The following is an 18573-nucleotide window of genomic DNA, read 5'->3' as shown; positions in this document are numbered from 1 at the left end:
GGAGGAAGATATTAGTTACAGATTAATGTATCTTGTAATGTAACAGCCCTAGATTTTCATATTGGAATAGTCAATATATGCTTCTATCGAAGTACGTGATACACTGTAATTTTTTTTTTTTATTATGTTGCTGTACATCTATTTTTATGTTTTATCTTATATATATAATTATTTAATACAGTATGAACTATTGTTACTTAATGACCTGCAGCAGAAAAGTTTGTCATATTTATTTCTTTATTTATCCTTTGACAAAGTACATTGTATGGATCAAGATATATTTTCATTTCACTGCATATGAAAAATTAAGATCCTATACAAACTGAAACTTCATCATGCGTGTTTGCATTCAGCCATTTCAATAATTTTGAATATAAGAAGACAGAAACTTATTCACGTGATGCAATTTTTATGTAAAATATGTAGAATATTCGATTGGAAGTATCTGCAAAACATTATGAAATCACGTAGTTGAATATACAAAACTTAAACGTTTAGCAGATTAACAATTTTCAGCTTAGTTTTAGATACTGTTCCTTGTACAAAATAATAAAACATTAGCACTTGAAACTCTGTAATTGAAAGCAACTAAAATACTTAACCTATATTAGTGAAATTTGCATACAATTTAATACAGGAAAATTTTGTGTACAGCAAAAATAACTATTTCAAGTTTGTTATTCATTTATTCAGAATATGTTGTCATACTTAAAACTATACAAAAATTTGATTCTTCATTATAAAACAAGTTAAATTAAAACTATAAAGTGAAAAACAATAATTGGTAATTGTTATTTGTCTATACAAGGGGCAGTGCAAGGCTAAGTTGGGGGTTTTTATGTTGTAATTGTAATTCTGATCTTAGGTTCCCAGACTAGAGGAGCCAAAATAAAATGTTGCAGCCCATTGATAAAGTAGTATGTCATGTGGTAATTAATTTTCTGTATTTTAAGGGGAATACATCTACATCTACATCTACATTTATACTCCGCAAGCCACCCAACGGTGTGTGGCGGAGGGCACTTTACGTGCCACTGTCATTATCTCCCTTTCCTGTTCCAGTCGCGTATGGTTCGCGGGAAGAACGACTGTCTGAAAGCCTCCGTGCGCGCTCTAATCTCTCTAATTTTACATTCGTGATCTCCTCGGGAGGTATAAGTAGGGGGAAGCAATATATTCGATACCTCATCCAGAAACGCACCCTCTCGAAACCTGGCGAGCAAGCTACACCGCAATGCAGAGCGCCTCTCTTGCAGGGTCTGCCACTTGAGTTTGTTAAACATCTCCGTAACGCTATCACGGTTACCAAATAACCCTGTGACGAAACGCGCCGCTCTTCTTCGGATCTTCTCTATCTCCTCCGTCAACCCGATCTGGTGCGGATCCCACACTGATGAGCAATACTCAAGTATAGGTCGAACGAGTGTTTTGTAAGCCACCTCCTTTGTTGATGGACTACATTTTCTAAGGACTCTCCCAATGAATCTCAACCTGGTACCCGCCTTACCAACAATTAATTTTATATGATCATTCCACTTCAAATCGTTCCGCACGCATACTCCCAGATATTTTACAGAAGTAACTGCTACCAGTGTTTGTTCCGCTATCATATAATCATACAATAAAGGATCCTTCTTTCTATGTATTCGCAATACATTACATTTGTCTATGTTAAGGGTCAGTTGCCACTCCCTGCACCAAGTGCCTATCCGCTGCAGATCTTCCTGCATTTCGCTACAATTTTCTAATGCTGCAACTTCTCTGTATACTACAGCATCATCCGCGAAAAGCCGCATGGAACTTCCGACACTATCTACTAGGTCATTTATATATATTGTGAAAAGCAATGGTCCCATAACACTCCCCTGTGGCATGCCAGAGGTTACTTTAACGTCTGTAGATGTCTCTCCATTGAGAACAACATGCTGTGTTCTGTTTGCTAAAAACTCTTCAATCCAGCCACACAGCTGGTCTGATATTCCGTAGGCTCTTACTTTGTTTATCAGGCGACAGTGCGGAACTGTATCGAACGCCTTCCGGAAGTCAAGGAAAATGGCATCTACCTGGGAGCCTGTATCTAATATTTTCTGGGTCTCATGAACAAATAAAGCGAGTTGGGTTTCACACGATTGCTGTTTCCGGAATCCATGTTGATTCCTACATATTAGATTCTGAGTTTCCAAAAACGACATGATACTCGAGCAAAAGACATGTTCTAAAATTCTACAACAGATCGACGTCAGAGAGATAGGTCTATAGTTTTGCGCATCTGCTCGACGACCCTTCTTGAAGACTGGGACTACCTGTGCTCTTTTCCAATCATTTGGAACCTTCTGTTCCTCTAGAGACTTGCGGTACACGGCTGTTAGAAGGGGGGCAAGTTCTTTCGCGTACTCTGTGTAGAATCGAATTGGTATCCCGTCAGGTCCAGTGGACTTTCCTCTGTTGAGTGATTCCAGTTGCTTTTCTATTCCTTGGACACTTATTTCAATGTCAGCCATTTTTTCGTTGGTGCGAGGATTTAGAGAAGGAACTGCAGTGCGGTCTTCCTCTGTGAAACAGCTTTGGAAAGAGGTGTTTAGTATTTCAGTTTTACGCTTGTCATCCTCTGTTTCAATGCCATCATCATCCCGGAGTGTCTGGACATGATGTTTCGAGCCACTTACTGATTTAACGTAAGACCAGAACTTCCTAGGATTTTCTGTCAAGTCGGTACCTAGTATTTTACTTTCGAATTCACTGAACGCTTCACGCATAGCCCTCCTTACGCAGACTTTGACATCGTTTAGCTTCTGTTTGTCTGAGAGGTTTTGGCTGCGTTTAAACTTGGAGTGAAGCTCTCTTTGCTTTCGCAGTAGTTTCCTAACTTTGTTGTTGTACCACGGTGGGTTTTTCCCGTCCCTCACAGTTTTGCTCGGCACGTACCTGTCTAAAACGCATTTTACGATTGCCTTGAACTTTTTCCATAAACACTCAACATTGTCAGTGTCGGAACAGAAATTTTCGTTTTGATCTGTTAGGTAGTCTGAAATCTGCCTTCCATTACTCTTGCTAAACAGATAAACCTTCCTCCCTTTTTTTATATTCCTATTAACTTCCATATTCAGGGATGCTGCAACGGCCTTATGATCACTGATTCCCTGTTCTGCACTTACAGAGTCGAAAAGTTCGGGTCTGTTTGTTATCAGTAGGTCCAAGATGTTATCTCCACGAGTCGGTTCTCTGTTTAATTGCTCGAGGTAATTTTCGGATAGTGCACTCAGTATAATGTCACTCGATGCTCTGTCCCTACCACCCGTCCTAAACATCTGCATCTAAACGCTGCACACAGATGGTGCAGCCATGTCCAGTGTGTTCAAACAAGTTTGAATGACACAGAAGAAAGGACACACAGGTGCAATAGCGGAGAAAAGTGAAAATCAGTTGTAGGTTAGGTTTAAATATCTTACATGACACTTTTAAAATGACAAATAATGCCACCCACTGGGTTCTGTGAGTGCTCACACCTATTCAGAAAGCCCGCGAAACTGAGGCAGCAGCAGAAATGTTGCAGCAGTGTCAGGCTCATCCTGATGACTTCTTTAGCCTCCTAATCACCATGGGCAAGTGCTGTATGTATCATCACTCAGAGATAGAGGAGAAATCAAACAGCGAAAACATATGGATTCACCAGTACCAAAAACATGAAGACTTGACCATCAAGGCCACGATGATGCTGAGGGTTTTTAGGGACTGCCATGGTTTGTTGCTAAAAGATTATTCTCATAATTGATGCAGGAGCATATTACCAAAATCTCCTGAGGAGATTGGTGGGGGGGGGGAGGGGGGGGGGGGGGAACCTCCAAGATGAAGCAGTGCACAGTGCAGGAAGCTGTCCAAGGGGCTGTTTTTGCTCATTCTGTGTAGGACACAGTCACAGATCCTGCTTTACTGCTTCTTTGGGCTATTAAATTTTTATATCCATCTCCCCCCCCCTCCCCCTCCCACAACAAAAAAAAATTATTCCATCCTCATATTCTCTCAATATGATCTTATGAAACAGTTGTGGCAGAGCATTTACTGACACATCTTGATTAACTGTTCCTGTTCTAAAGTAAGTAATATTTTAGTTAAGTGTGTCTAACAAAATGAATTTCATGTCCATGTATGGGGTGATTCTCACTAACATTTAACATGATTACAAAACTAAACAGCTATTTCCAAGATTCATCTTTATCCTTGTTGCAGTTAACTCTAAAAAAACCATTTTTCTGGAAATTATGTGCCTGGGGTGCACTGAGAAATCTGATGCTTGTATGCAATTCAAATACGTGGAGCACAATTGACATTTCTGCAGCAGTACTACATTGACAGTGATGAGTTCTCAGACAGAATTTTCACAAGTGTTGAAACATTGACATCCACTTTACCCCAGAAAGAGGAGCGCTGATGTCACATTAGTTCTCCATGCTCAAATATTTAAATGTATGTCCTAATAAAACTTTCAGGCCACTGTAGTCTCTGATTATGGTTCTAGAGAATATACTTTCTGAATAACCCTCCTCATATCATTTTTACTTTACAGTGCTCTCACATAGCTGATTTATGGTCGAAACTGGGTTGGAAACCACATTTATCCCCATTAAAAGGAGTATATTGCTTGCCTTTATTATAGGTCATCTTATTTATTGTTCTACTTCAGACAGTAATTGTCAGAAATGGTGACTGGGTCCTATCCATTGTTTCTACAACAAAAAAGTTGTATATTTGATCACTATCTTGTTTATCTACTTTTAATGTGAGGTGTCTTCCACACCTAGCAGTCAATTTATGCATTTATTGATATTCCTCTTTCTCTGTTCTGCCGTGACTCCCTTCATGAGCAATATTTGCCATGCCAAATGTTTTAAAAATCTAGTTTGCTCAAATCATTTCTCCTCTGTAGAAGGAATATTATGTGATGTTGATAACACAACTTCTTGCAGGGGTCTATTCAGGGTCACTGGGATTCTTACACTTATACGTCAATAAATTTCCTCCATTATTGTGTTTACAGTTAATAAAAAGAGTAAAGTAAAAATGAATTAGGTAATTCACAATCACAATACTAGAAGTAAGAATGATTTCCATGGATCCCTGTTTAAATGGTATTTTGTGTTCTGTTGCAAAGATCTATAATAGTATGCCAGTAACTGGCAGGCAGGAAATTGAAGATTGCCTTACATTCCAAAACAGAGCTAAATAAAATATTATTAGCCATTCTTATATTGTATTATGTTGGACTCAAGGATGTAAATTATTCTTATCTTTAATATTCAATTAAACAGATCATTCGTATTTTCCAGCTTATAGTCAGTTGATAATATTCTTGGTGAAACATTGTAAATTAACTAAACAAAAACTGTTTTAGCCTTGTTTCAGAAACTGTGAAACAAGGCTAAAAAAGTGTTTGTTTGGTTACACAAATACTTTGTTTGAAGTATTACATTAAATAGCAGCTGAGAAGTATAAGAGGAGAAGCAATGGAATTTTTCAAACTAACTGCTTCTCTCCTTATAAAGAAATTCCAATAGTATTGTAATTCCAATAGTATTATAATTCCAATAGTATTATAAGAGTGAGCAGATTAACACAAGTTACAAATTCTTGTTAGTACACTTTGCAGAAGTAGCCTGCTCTTCCTGCTTCTGCCTATTAATATAGAGCTTGATTTATTCCACAATACTGAAGGCTTTCTTTCATGATGGGATTTACAAAACGCTACCAATGGATAAATAAATGAATCTTTCTATGCTCTAAGAACCAGTGAAACTATCAAGGGAATGGTCCAATAGGACATGTTGAAACCTACCCTGAATTTTTTTACACAGGAAGAAGACAATGAAAAAAATGCACTGCTAAAATTTTAGCTGCTAAGAGGCACTGCAAGCATTTTGTAAAAAATGTTGAAGTTGCTGTGCAAAGAACAGCTTAACACAGCAGTTTGTACAGCCCTGCCTGCCTAGCATGGGACTTGGCAAATCACCCATGCAGTGCCCCATAGCGGAATTATCCGGAGTTCACAGACAGCAATTTTAAGCACCTAAAGCCTGACTTACAAAGAAGCAAATGGAAGCGAACATGTGTGAATGAGTATTTGCAGAAAATTTGCTACCATTTGTTTATATATGGGTAGAATCGTTTATACTAAAGGGAACGGAAGAGAAAATGAGGTAGCAGCATTCCCTATGAACGCTGTGTTTTAGTTTTTAGTTTTCGGAGCTAATATTCAGCATAAAGGATGTAACTCTATCTTGTTAGAGCCACAATTCAAAACTTTTCCATTCAGTGACGATTATTTTGCATGGTGAGCACACTGTTCTTGATGGAGTATGGAAAATGGCACAGGAAAGGAAGAATTAAGTGTCTCAATTTGCATGGAAGTTTGACATGCTTGGAGATCATACACTTTACATGGAAATGCATCACCATCTTTCCTTAGCACTGGTCCTAAATTTTACTTGTATGTCACCTGCCATTTTTCCCTGGCCTCTCTTTACCACTAAGGGGAAATTAATAAACAGAACACTAATTACTGACGTCGACCATCATCTCAAGAGGTGACACAGCTAGCGTTTCCACTACGCGTGTAAGGTCTAATAGTCATTTTTTTTTTTCCTAAATCAAAAATGGTCTAGTGGCAAAGAGCACGCTTTGTGATCCAGAGAGCATGAGATCAAATCCTGTTCAGACCACAACTTTTTCACTATGATTTTTAACCGAGCATTCACTTCTCACAGATGTTGGAGTGGCCACAAAAGATATGTGGTTCGGATTTCACATTGAACTGCAGGACTCTATTTTCCGATTGGGTAACTGGGGAAGGTTAGGGACACTTAATAAGCTGCAGTGGCGTCCAGTTTAAAGACATGCAAGAGGCCTACTGGATGCACCAGATAGAATTCTCTTCTGTTCATGCTTGTTAGCTTGTTTGCTCTGGTGAAAACCTCGCTTAAACCATAGGAACATTTTTTTGAATAACTTCATATTGGCAGTTCAATTCTTGCTCATGTAATTCTGATAAAAGTGGCTAGCAGAGAAAATGAAATCGTGGCAGTGTTTTATGTCACAGACGACTTCCATCAATGAGGACCTGTAAACTTTGAAATGAAATGTCTTGAAATACTACATTTTATAACAATTCCTGTAGGTCATTCCTTATAATAATGTTTGAATGTTGTACAGTTGACTATCAGTGAAACAGTTCTTTGTTTATTCCCTGTACTCATCACAAAACTGTGAAGTGTCTATTGAATGACAAAAACAAACATTTTTCTTGCACCAGACACACTGGACAAAGGAAAAATTGACGCAGTCAGCACTTCGCAGTAACCACTAGTTTTATTTAGACAGAACTGGAATGGAGTCATAAATGGTCCCGGCCATTGTTCTGCATATTGCGCTGCATACCAAACATACTTGATCAAATTCGTAAAGTGTGGCAAAGAAAACTGGTAATGCACAAATGACTGGAGCTTAAGAATGCCGTTCCGTTTAAGAATACTGTACCTGAAATCAGAGAGAGGTATCAGAAATTATGTTGCCTGATAATTTCCTGAAAAATGCTTTCCACTGTCAAAAAAAATTCTTTATTGAGAAGTTGAATTGCACTAGTAGTTCCATGCGGAATCCACATTACATCTACAGATTTTGCATTGTCCTCCACAAAAACAGATGTGTCATTATGTCCAGACCATGAATCCAACAAAAGCAGTGAATTAGTTTCTGCAGCTGATAGGATAACATTTCAAACAAAATGTTGAAAAGTATTCTTTCCCATTTTTCCAGATTTTGATATGCCAATTACAAGATTTTTGCAACCAAACAGTCCATTTTTTATTTTTGGTCCTAATTTACCTTGCAGTTCTTGAAGACAGATCTAGCAACGTAAACAGAAAAACACTCATACTTATCACTGGTATTATTGTATATGAATGTGTCATTGCATTCATTGATTGGGCAACTGATTCCACCTTCTTTTCACCACAAAATGATAAAGTGCAGTGTGCATGCAGTTCTTTCACAAAACCTGACTGATCAGCATTATAAACAGCAGTTGTGAGGAAACCAGCAAGTTTCGTCTTTATGTCAGCTATGAATTTCTCTATAGCATTGTCTATCACTGGCAGCTGCTCTACACATTTAAGTGACGTAAACTTGGTAATTTTGCAACTTCCAATTGTGTATGATTTCTTGAACCTGTGTAGCCCAGTTGACGAAGCCTGAAAATCAGCAATGTCATGTCAGCTGCAATTTGGAAGACCTAGTCACGCAGATCTTCATCAGTAATGGTGCATAGCCTCTCACGAGCAGTTCTAAATCTTTCGAACAGTTTTTCATTCAGATGATTTTGGGTTTCTGTTTGATGCATATTTCTTACTTTATGTAATTCATTCTTCCATTTGTACAGTTCACACTCAGATTTTATGAAACAAAAATGCCTTTGCACACTGTGTAACTTCAAGTGTTTTTTTTCCCTCCTTCGTTTAACCAATATTTCACTGCCTTTTCTTTCTCGATGAAAGCTGTTTTTTTAAGGCTTGAAAGGTATTCTTCTTCATAACTGTTACTGGTACAACTGATGTCATCAAAACCACAATTCATGGAATCATAACAATTATTTCCTTTTTCTTCTAATGTATTCACAATTTCAAACGGAATGTTGATATCATTTGAATGAATGTCAAGGAAATTGACTAACAAATAATACATATGTACATCCTCAGGAGAAGTAGGTGATTTTGGCTGGAAACTACCTTCTTCATATTTCATCATTGCTAAATTGAGAACGTTAATTGGATTCCACATTACTATGAAACTGGAAGAAAAAAAAGGTACTCTCACATAAGAACAGTTAAGATTAATTCAACTTTATCTGTATTGTCAATACTTACCAATACTGCAAAAAGCAACTGATAATTTGTAATAGATGTTACCTGAGCAGCTAATTCAAGAGAATAACAACTGTGTACTGTAGTGTCAGAGAAACTATCAATGAATGGTAACCTGAATCGTCATTTACAAATTATGATCGGGTTGTGTCGTGTTTCCTGCTTACAAATTTACGCTGACCTTGGCTGTGTGTGTGCCTAGTTGTGCATGAGCAGTTGCTACAGTGCCAGTAGGGGTGTATATTTCTACCGCTGCCTGGTGTGTTACGAATTTGGCAATTTTCAGCTATTTTTTTAATACTTGCAGTGCCTCTTAGCAGCTAAAATTTTGACAGTGCAATTCTTTCATTGTCTTCTTCTTGTGTAAAAAAATCCAGGGTAGGTTTCAACATGTCTTATTGGACCATTCCCTTGTATGAGATATTTAATGAAGCTTACTAATAAAACTTTCTTGTGCCTTTATTTGGTTAAAATTTATTTTTCAATTGCTCAAATCTGTAGGTTCTGCCTCATAATTTCTCTGTGTGGCAGCTTATAACTATCAAAGTGTTTCCAGATAAAACTAGACTTTTTACTAAGGTCCTTCTGGTAATTAGTGTGTGTAGTTATGTGCCTTTTGTGCTCATTATACGGACATGAAATTCATTTCGTTATACATACTTCACTAAAATATTGTTTACTTCAGAATAGTTAATCTAGAAGCGTCTGTAACATTTTAGCTATGTGCCTATATATATGTACATAAAATTCTATTTTTTATATTTGATTAAGTAGAATATAGTTAACACTTTTGAATAACTTTAAATAGAAAATGAGCCTCTAAGTTGTGACTCTGAATCAGTATTATAGTGTAGTCGATTTTGTGTTGTAGGGATCTTACACAACCAAAGATGCCTCCTCAGAAATGTGGAAATGGAAGTATAAAGTAAAATGTGACGTTCAGAGTAGCTCAGTTGACATACTTCTTAATCTGATGCTGCATGTTATAAACATCATGAGTCTTGTTTTCAGTGTTTGTGGTAAAAACTACTGGACAAAGTAGAAGAGAAAAGAAAAACAACATTAAATACATACTAAATTCACTGATGAATATGTGCTTAGTTCAAAACTCATACAATGAAGGAAACAAGACATAGAACACCAGAATAGCATTAAGTTACCAAATTATCTGCAATACAATCGAAACTGAAAGGAAAAGGCTTATGCCTTTAAGGTTTAGAGTAATATTTTTATACTGCTGTTTATCCTTTTACAGGTTGTACTCTCTCTCAATGTGAGTTTTTAATCTATTTTAGTATAACATCTTTCTACATCTAAAAACCTGTATTTAAGTTCAATGAAACCATAGTAACATTTATACATACCCATAGTTTCGCCACATCCACAGTACATTCTTCCAAAGAAGAGCCTTCAAGTGATGCAACTGTGCTACCTTGAACATATCTGTCCACTCATTTCCTGGCTCATCATCTGGAGGAAGATCTGAAGGCTGACCAGTCTACACAAGAGGGGATAATATTCATAAGATAGTGCAATTAGGAAGTAAAATGGAATAAACAAATAAATTCTTTTTTGTGGACTAGTAGTAACCACTTTAAGAGATTAGCACATATTTTCTTCCAAACAGAGAACAGCATTACTTTCTAGATATATAAAATTTTGAATGAACATTCAATGGTTTGTGCTGCTAACTTTGTAATGAACTTATGGGGACCACATCGTCATTGACACAAAATATCACAAAAATAAGTCTCTTTGGCAGTGATATGAGTTGACACCCCCTCCCCCCAGCTCCAACAACGTGGAGTATCTTTGTCAGTCTAGCCATTCTCAGTTTGCTGTGAACAACTGTTTTGTATGAACATGATCTTTCTGCATGCTCTGTTATCAGTAACAAAATTCGTGTTGACTTCACTCATGGCTTCCAGCTTCATTTTGCAAGCCACCCCTCACTGGAATTCCTACACTGCTGATCCCACAATGGATGGCATTATATATTTTGATTTAAAAAGTGTACAATGTGATATAGTGTTAGCTTTGATATTGGAGTCATCCCATGATCACCATCTTTTTGAACAATTTGGACAGAATGGTGACTGTAAGAGTGACTAGCAAAATGTTTTCTTCCATGCTGATCAGGTTACAATTTGTGTGAAACAGGAAGGCGATATTCAACTGTGTCTTACCATTGACAGCAACAACGGTGAATGTGTGCACAAACAATGTGGCGTGCATTTTGTCCTTCTAGGTGATTTCAGTGTTAAGGCAAATCTTTTCTCATATCAACAAGACAATATCCAGGCAACTAATTCAGGTCTGCATGACAACATCTGATTTTACTCATCCATCCAATTTGGGAATGAACCAGATGAACCTGTTCAGAATCCAATTCAAGACCCAGCCAGCTGCACCACATGAGAACACACTTTTGTTTTCCACCTGCACTGCAGACAGTCTGTGGGATCTCACCTGCCACTGACCTTGGACCACATGTCCCAACACATCCACAACAGGACTTCTGTGGAGGACATACACCATTGGTTTCTCAACTTAAACTATAGACCTTCCAGATGGAATACCCGTCAACAAGGTCTGTGATTATAAAATTCATACTACAGTAAAATTCCAATAATTGAGAGTAATTGAGACAAAGTAGAACTTGAATTTGATAAAAACTCAAATTACATGAAGAGTGACAGTTTTAGAGACTTTTTATTTAAAAATCAATTGAGTACTTGGTGTTCACAATAATATCACAAATAACGAAGTTATTTCATCAGTTAACCTATTACTTAGAGTTTGTTTTAGAAATTTTTTCTTGGATCACTTTTCACCACAGTTTTCAAGCTACCACAACCTGTACTTTTCTTCTACCTATCCAGCACCAGCACTCACAAACAGCAGAAAAACTTCCTTTTTTTTTCTTCTTCTAATTTTTTCAAAATGAAAGTCTTCCTCCTGAATCATCGGACCACTTATTGGACATCCTTTAGCTCGCTGTTGAGTACATCACAAATAAGGGGGTTTACTAGTCTTTTTGCAATCTGATGTGTTTATGAATTTATGATCTTTGAATTTTTATGCCTTTTTGGAAGAAAAACAAGATGCTTTGGTAGAATAACACTGCTCTAGTTTGATGCTATTTCCCTGCCAGTCACTTACTGTTACTTTGTTTACACCTAACTCTGCTGCTACCTATTTTTATAATCTCTCCACTACCCAATTTTTCAGTACTAAGACTTTCATCTCCAATGAAATTAATTTCCATTCAGCTTTTAAGAGTCACTGCTCACATTGGCAAAAACTGGCAGGAAGAATAATAAATATGTAACATGGACCAAACTACACATAGAAACCACACTGGGTCTGATTGACGGCAGGTGAAACAACAATTCAGATAAAGTGGGCACAATTGTAAACAATGTGCATCTCAGCCAGTGATCACACCCACTCCCTGCATAGTTTCGATTTTATCCATGATATTACTTTCATTTTTTTGAAATATAGCAGTCAGCCATCGTCCACCTAAGATGAAATGGACGCTCAGGTCTCCAGGTCTTCAATTACAGAGGTTTTACTGTAAACAATGCTGGAATCACTGGTGATACATCTAAGTTCATGGCCCTGCTAAGCAACATAGGGAATTATGCCCACATAATTAGTGACATCAAACAAGGATGCGTGGCCAAAGGCAAATTCGACACTCCAAAGACACTGGTGCTCCACTGATTGGCCAAGACACCAGAGCTACAGCTACAACAAGTCATTTATGAGGAACCGTTGGGCAGCAGGGCACCGTCTCATCTGTGGAGACATCTCTGAATTGATCAACCTGACTTTCATGCTAGCCAGCAAACTCTGTTTAGTTAAATTACTGCCTCAGATACAACCAGCAATGATTCTGCATGAATACAATATGAGGGAAAACAATTTACTTTTGGCTGACAGACTTTTGCAATGCCATAGCTATGACGATGGTCAGATATGATGTATAACAGTGATTGACATCAGCAGATTCCTGGCCTGATGCACTGGCTGCACACATGATGAGATGCTACTACCTAAGCAGCTGCATACACTAACAAGAATGACATCATGAGTGACTGCCCTGAGAGCAGCTGCCACACCTGCTGCCAACAACAACAGCTCTCATGGCAGTGAGGAGGCATGGCTGCAGCTATGTTGCTTTCACTCATGTGTTGGCAAGCAGGCATGCAGGTGCTCTATGCTGTCCAACCACCCAAATGCACAACAAAGCCACCTACAATTCAAGTGAGTGAGTTAAACTAGTTTTACCCCATCTACAAGTGATGGTGGTAGACTGCTTGTGTTAGACAACACAACAAATAAATATCTCCTTATAGACACTGGCTCTCAGGGAACACCAATTCCCGGGAACAGTCACAGACTGAACATACGATGTCTGTCATCCAACTGTGCACTACAAACAACACTCTTATCAGCCTATATGAAAGCATCACACACACTGTAGACCTAAGTCTGCATGAGAATTTTCATTGCAGTTTGTGACTGCAGATGTTCATGAACTGATCTTGGGCATGGATTTTCTCCATTGAATTCACCTCTCCTCTGACCTAACACTAGGAATCCTCAGCAAACCAACAGTACAGAGTTTGTACTGGTTTCACCAGCAGCCCACAAGCACATACAAATTCAGTTTCAGAGGTGATTATTCTGATACAGCCCCTTTCAAACTGTACTTGAAGACTGTTGGGCTCTGGAGTCCAAACTACAAGTGGTGATGAAGAATTATGAGGAAGAAAAAGAAACAAAAAACAGGCTCAGGCTACACAATGAGAATCTAGAATTGCAAGCCCGGGCATATTTTTGTTAGGTAGGGAACTGGATGCTATGAAATCTTCTCTTAGGTAGTTAATGTGGGAATGGTACCACGATTCACAACTTCCTGACATGAATGAGGCAGCATCCACTGCAGTGTTGATGGAAAGCATATATGGACAGTTTGTGCATACTTCACTGAAAAACATGTCAACATGGTGAACTTTTCTAATAATGTGAAAGCACTGACTACGAGTGCCCCCCTGTGTTACCCATGCAATGTGTGTGATGTGTAATCAGAGACATGTCAAACATGACACATCACACGAAATTAACACCATACCAGGTTCACATCTCCATGCACCTCAAACCCATCTGGATCTTACAAGGTACATAAAGCACAGGAGATACAAGTGCCATTCAGGCAGAAGATAACTCAAGAAGGGAAATGACAATGCACCCTTCCTCCTCTGCAACTCGAGAACTTCAACACCGACCAGCAACCTCGCTACAGTTGTATCTGACAAGCTCCTCCATACCTTAATCAAAAACACCAGGCTACAGAAACACCAGGACTGTTGCTCCTTTACTGAGAAATGGTCAACTCATGTCCTGCCTTGCTGTCACACATGACATGGCTCGTCACGGACAATGGGGACCTCACCATCAACAGTGTGAAATATGACACTCACTGGCTTCCAGATTCATTGTGCAAGCCACTCAAACCAGAATTTCTACTTATATATTACCTATATGTTAACCACTTTTAAACACTTTCACTAAGAATCTTTGACTGCTGTAACATACTCTGAACTATTGCTTACACTATCTGAAAGTTAATGTAGACCACAGGAGCTTGTACTAACTACTTAGTATACAAACTTATTGTCCACATATCTCACATTCCTGAAAAGTCTTCATACAGAGGTGCATAAAACACAATATAAGAGTGAAAAATTATCACTCCAAAAAAGGATCATAACTGTTCAAAAATCTACCACAAAATAATATATTTTGTAGAGCTTCAGCTTTGCAGTAAGAATGCTGCACAGTGAAATATTTTCAATAATTACAAATGGGGAATAAATGATGTGTATATTGAACAATAGTGGAAATTCATGGATGGAGCACTACATAAAATAACTCACATACAGCAGATCAATGCATGGAACACAGTAACATGTAACAGAAACCAGCACTGACACTAGCTTTTGAGCATTAGTTAATATTCCAGCAATACTACAAGCATTCACACACATAACCACACAGACACCTAAATGCACTCTTCTATGGCGACAGCAAGACACAGTGTGTGTTGCAGACTCTTTCACTGCAGCTTGCTACAGCTTCAGATCTTAAAATGCAAATACCATTACCAGTGACTTGTCTACATAAGATTTTTACTTCTACCAGTACAGTTTGTGATCAAATTAGAATACCACCTTCAAAATCCAGTGAGAATTACTTTAAAAATGGTACTTTGTTAAACAAGTCATGAATATTTGAAACATTTAGCATAAAAGTTTCTGGTTGTTTAACTATATATGCTTAAAAAACAAACATGTTACTATGCTTTTTCAGATACTTACAGAAACTTCAGCTTCCTTGTTGGAGAGGCTAATGTTGTCACCAAATTCCCCACTAATTTCTGAGTTGAGGTCATATGAGACAGGCTCCTGGATAAATAGAAATACAAATTGCAAAAAAGAATGTTAAAAGAAATTGATACCTAGACCTATCTAAAAACTAATTTATCATTTTAGACAAAGTACAATTTAAAATCAAAGACATACTCAGCCAATATATTAACCTTCACAATACTGAGGGAGGTACTTTTGTCCACTTTTTCCAAAATTTATAATCTAGTCAGTTACTTTGTATTTCAAAATGTTGAAAAAATATTCATTGTTTTTAATGAAGTCTTTTAACAGATAGATACTATAAATGTTTTAAATTTTTCTGTTAAAATTAATCCAAAAATTTAAGCCTTAGTAGTAGATGGTATTTTCCCAGTGAAATGACATATTCAGTAATTTCATTTTCAGGACCCTGCTTACACATCAGTATCTCTTTAGAAGCTATGTGCGAGAAAAAGTCAAGAACAATCAAAGCATGATGCAAGTCCTAACATCAGGCTTTGAGCTTCGACTTTGCAACTTGTTTCATAAAGAGCTGAAATAGCAAAACAAGGTGAAAGAGTGAAACTTTCATTCTGTAGTGAAATGAAATAAAAACTTTCTAATTGTAACTTTGTGCTTGATACGGATCATATTCTAAAACTTTGGTTTGTATGCACTATTTTCTGTCTGTGAGTCAACTATAAACATAATATCATATCACAGTTATATAAATTAACACTATTTCTTTACCACCAGTGAGCCACAGATAACACATAATTTACTTCAGCGTATCTCTGGGACTTATGAAAATTGTCTCCTACATTGAACTTTAACTGTGGCCTCTGTCTCCTATTTATAGGAGCCTACCAAGAATGTATTCTGCAGAACATGGCATAAGTGAACTATGTCATGTCTATTCACCAATTACAAGCAGCATTCAACTGAAAATGGGACAGATGGGAAAGAAAGAAGTAAACTTTTATTATTTCAAAAGTCACCATAGCCATTTATACATTTATTTCACTGTGAGACAAAATGGTCAATGCCTTCATGAAAAAATGTTTGCAGTTGCCTATGGAACCATAAATGTAACCAGGTGAACACCTCTTTGTCTGAAGCAAATCTACAGCCACAAATCTCTGCCTTTATGGCTCAAAAGATACGGAAAATCATATGGGAAGAGATTAGGGTTGTCTGGAGGATGTGTAAGGGCTTCCCAGTGAAACTTCTGCAGTGTAATCAAAACAACCTTGGCAACATATGAATCCACATGTGATAAAATCCTGTTATATAAAAATCCACTCATTGCTGTAAGCATTTCAGTTACATAGTCCAGTGTGAAGTTAGAGGTGCTTAAACTGACTTCAATTAGTGCGTGCCACTAAGAACATAATCATTTCATTTACAGTTTCAGATAAACAAATAAGCTAGAGAGTGATGAAAGAAAGTACCTGTATAAAAAAGTCACTTACTTCTGGTGGAGGTACTGTTGCCATGATCTCCTGCATGAAACTTGATCTTCTTCTCTTCCCCCGGTTTTGTATCTTGCTCAGTTTTAGGAAGACATCTTCCAAAGAGTCACAACCATGGTTACGAAGCAAGTCTTCTGGAGATTCCTCTGCCAAGAATTTTCCAGCACGCATCAAACCAATCTAGAAAAAAAATTCAAAGTAGTAAGTACAGTGCTAAGGTAGAACAAATGAAACTTCTAATGAACTAGTTACTGTAATACTTATGAACGTTAAAGTAAATGAGCAGAAGGCATAGGATACATAAATGTATGTGACAAGTGAAATAGCAAAATTATTTTAAATAAATGGTCTGAGCAGTTCTGGTCCCATGGCTGCATGCCATTGGTTGTCACACTATTTCAGATCTGGAATCATGAGGTGATATGGTATGGAGGAGAGATGTACAGCCAATTCATCTTTGACTATGGCAAACTGTTTCACATATGCTGAATTAGTTCTCGACATTCTAGGTACTGAAAAAGTCAGAACTGTCATTCGGATTGACATCACATAGGTCATATTGGTGAAAAACCTGAGGACTGTGCTTATAATGGTAATGTCTCATCACAGTGGAAACAGTTCACATAACCTCACACATATATTGTACTTAGGTGAGACACTATACTAGATTTCTGTCTCATAAGAGGTTATGTTGATACAAGATGTTTATTGCATTTTATTACACCACAAGAGTCTTTTAAGTTACTACCTGAAGTAATCCACTTTGTGAAGAGTGCAGTAGGTAAGTGGGTAGATGGTTTAACTCACACTCAGGAGGAGAGGTATAGCTAGCTGCCCAAGTAAGATTTAGCTCAATTATGACAAGGGACTTAAGAAAATCCTCTCCTGAATTCTTTTGCTGCTGTTGTTCAGTTGAACTAGTTTTCCACTTCTAAAGACCTTGATGTTGATGGGATGTAAGACTCTAACCTCTTTTCCTTCAATGATGGTCTCAAGAAAAATCCAACAGTTATATTACAATGGCAGGAATACTATATGGCAGACAGATCTACCTTCTTCTCTCAGCACCACTATACATCCAACTGACACTTATCTACAGTAGTGCTGAAATAGCATTGATAACTGGAAAATAGATATTGCTTCTCATTTACAACCCATAGTCTTAGCTACAGCACTAATCCATTTGTAGGCCTTTTATTATGGTTTAATGATGTTCTATACATTAGGCTGTAAGCACACAGTCTGGATGCTGCCAGTTGCTGATCAATGGCACAGATTGATGTACAGAAAGTAGTACCAATGTCTAGCATGCAAGAAATGACATTTCCTGGAAATGATGTGGAAGTTTTGAGCTAGTTCAAGAAAGTGAAATTTCATTGTCACAATGTATATGGCACCAGCATCATATGTACCCCCAGTGTAGATCTTCAAGCTTCTATAACTATTAAACATCTGAAACAACTGAGGTAATATGATTTGACCTTCTGGTTTCATACAGGTCATTAGAGTAGCTTCTTTCCTGTTTCAACAAATGCTTGAAATACTGTATAACTAGATTGCAATTTTCTGATCCAAACTTCTATTCTCATATAAAGCAATATATACTTGCTCACTTACTGCAGTCCTCATCTACCAGCAGTTGTATTGCTGCTGGAAGCAGGTATCACTCATACACATGTCTAGGTAAGCACACTGAACAAAAAATTAGTCATTCACAGGAGACATTAAGGTAATACAGTGTACAATGCCACTTTTAGCATTGATAATGGCTTC

General features: G+C 37.5%; 1 protein-coding gene across 2 annotated transcripts in view; it reads right to left on the bottom strand.

Moving 5' to 3' along the window:
* Nucleotides 1-18573, bottom strand: part of LOC126175383 (ABC transporter G family member 23) — a 501239-nt gene that overhangs the window by 51630 nt on the left and 431036 nt on the right. For both annotated transcript variants that reach the window (XM_049922158.1, XM_049922157.1), the window contains 3 exons: nucleotides 16801-16980; nucleotides 15299-15385; nucleotides 10274-10407 (listed from right to left, as the gene is read on the bottom strand). In XM_049922158.1, the coding sequence (XP_049778115.1) occupies nucleotides 10274-10407; nucleotides 15299-15385; nucleotides 16801-16980 (401 nt within the window). The remainder of the gene's footprint in view (nucleotides 1-10273; nucleotides 10408-15298; nucleotides 15386-16800; nucleotides 16981-18573) is intronic.

The sequence above is a fragment of the Schistocerca cancellata genome, chromosome 3 (genome assembly GCF_023864275.1).
Source record: "Schistocerca cancellata isolate TAMUIC-IGC-003103 chromosome 3, iqSchCanc2.1, whole genome shotgun sequence".
Classification (NCBI taxonomy): Eukaryota; Metazoa; Arthropoda; class Insecta; order Orthoptera; family Acrididae; genus Schistocerca; species Schistocerca cancellata.
The sequence above is the reverse complement of the archived record's forward strand: the minus strand, read 5'-3'. Positions and strand labels throughout refer to the sequence as shown.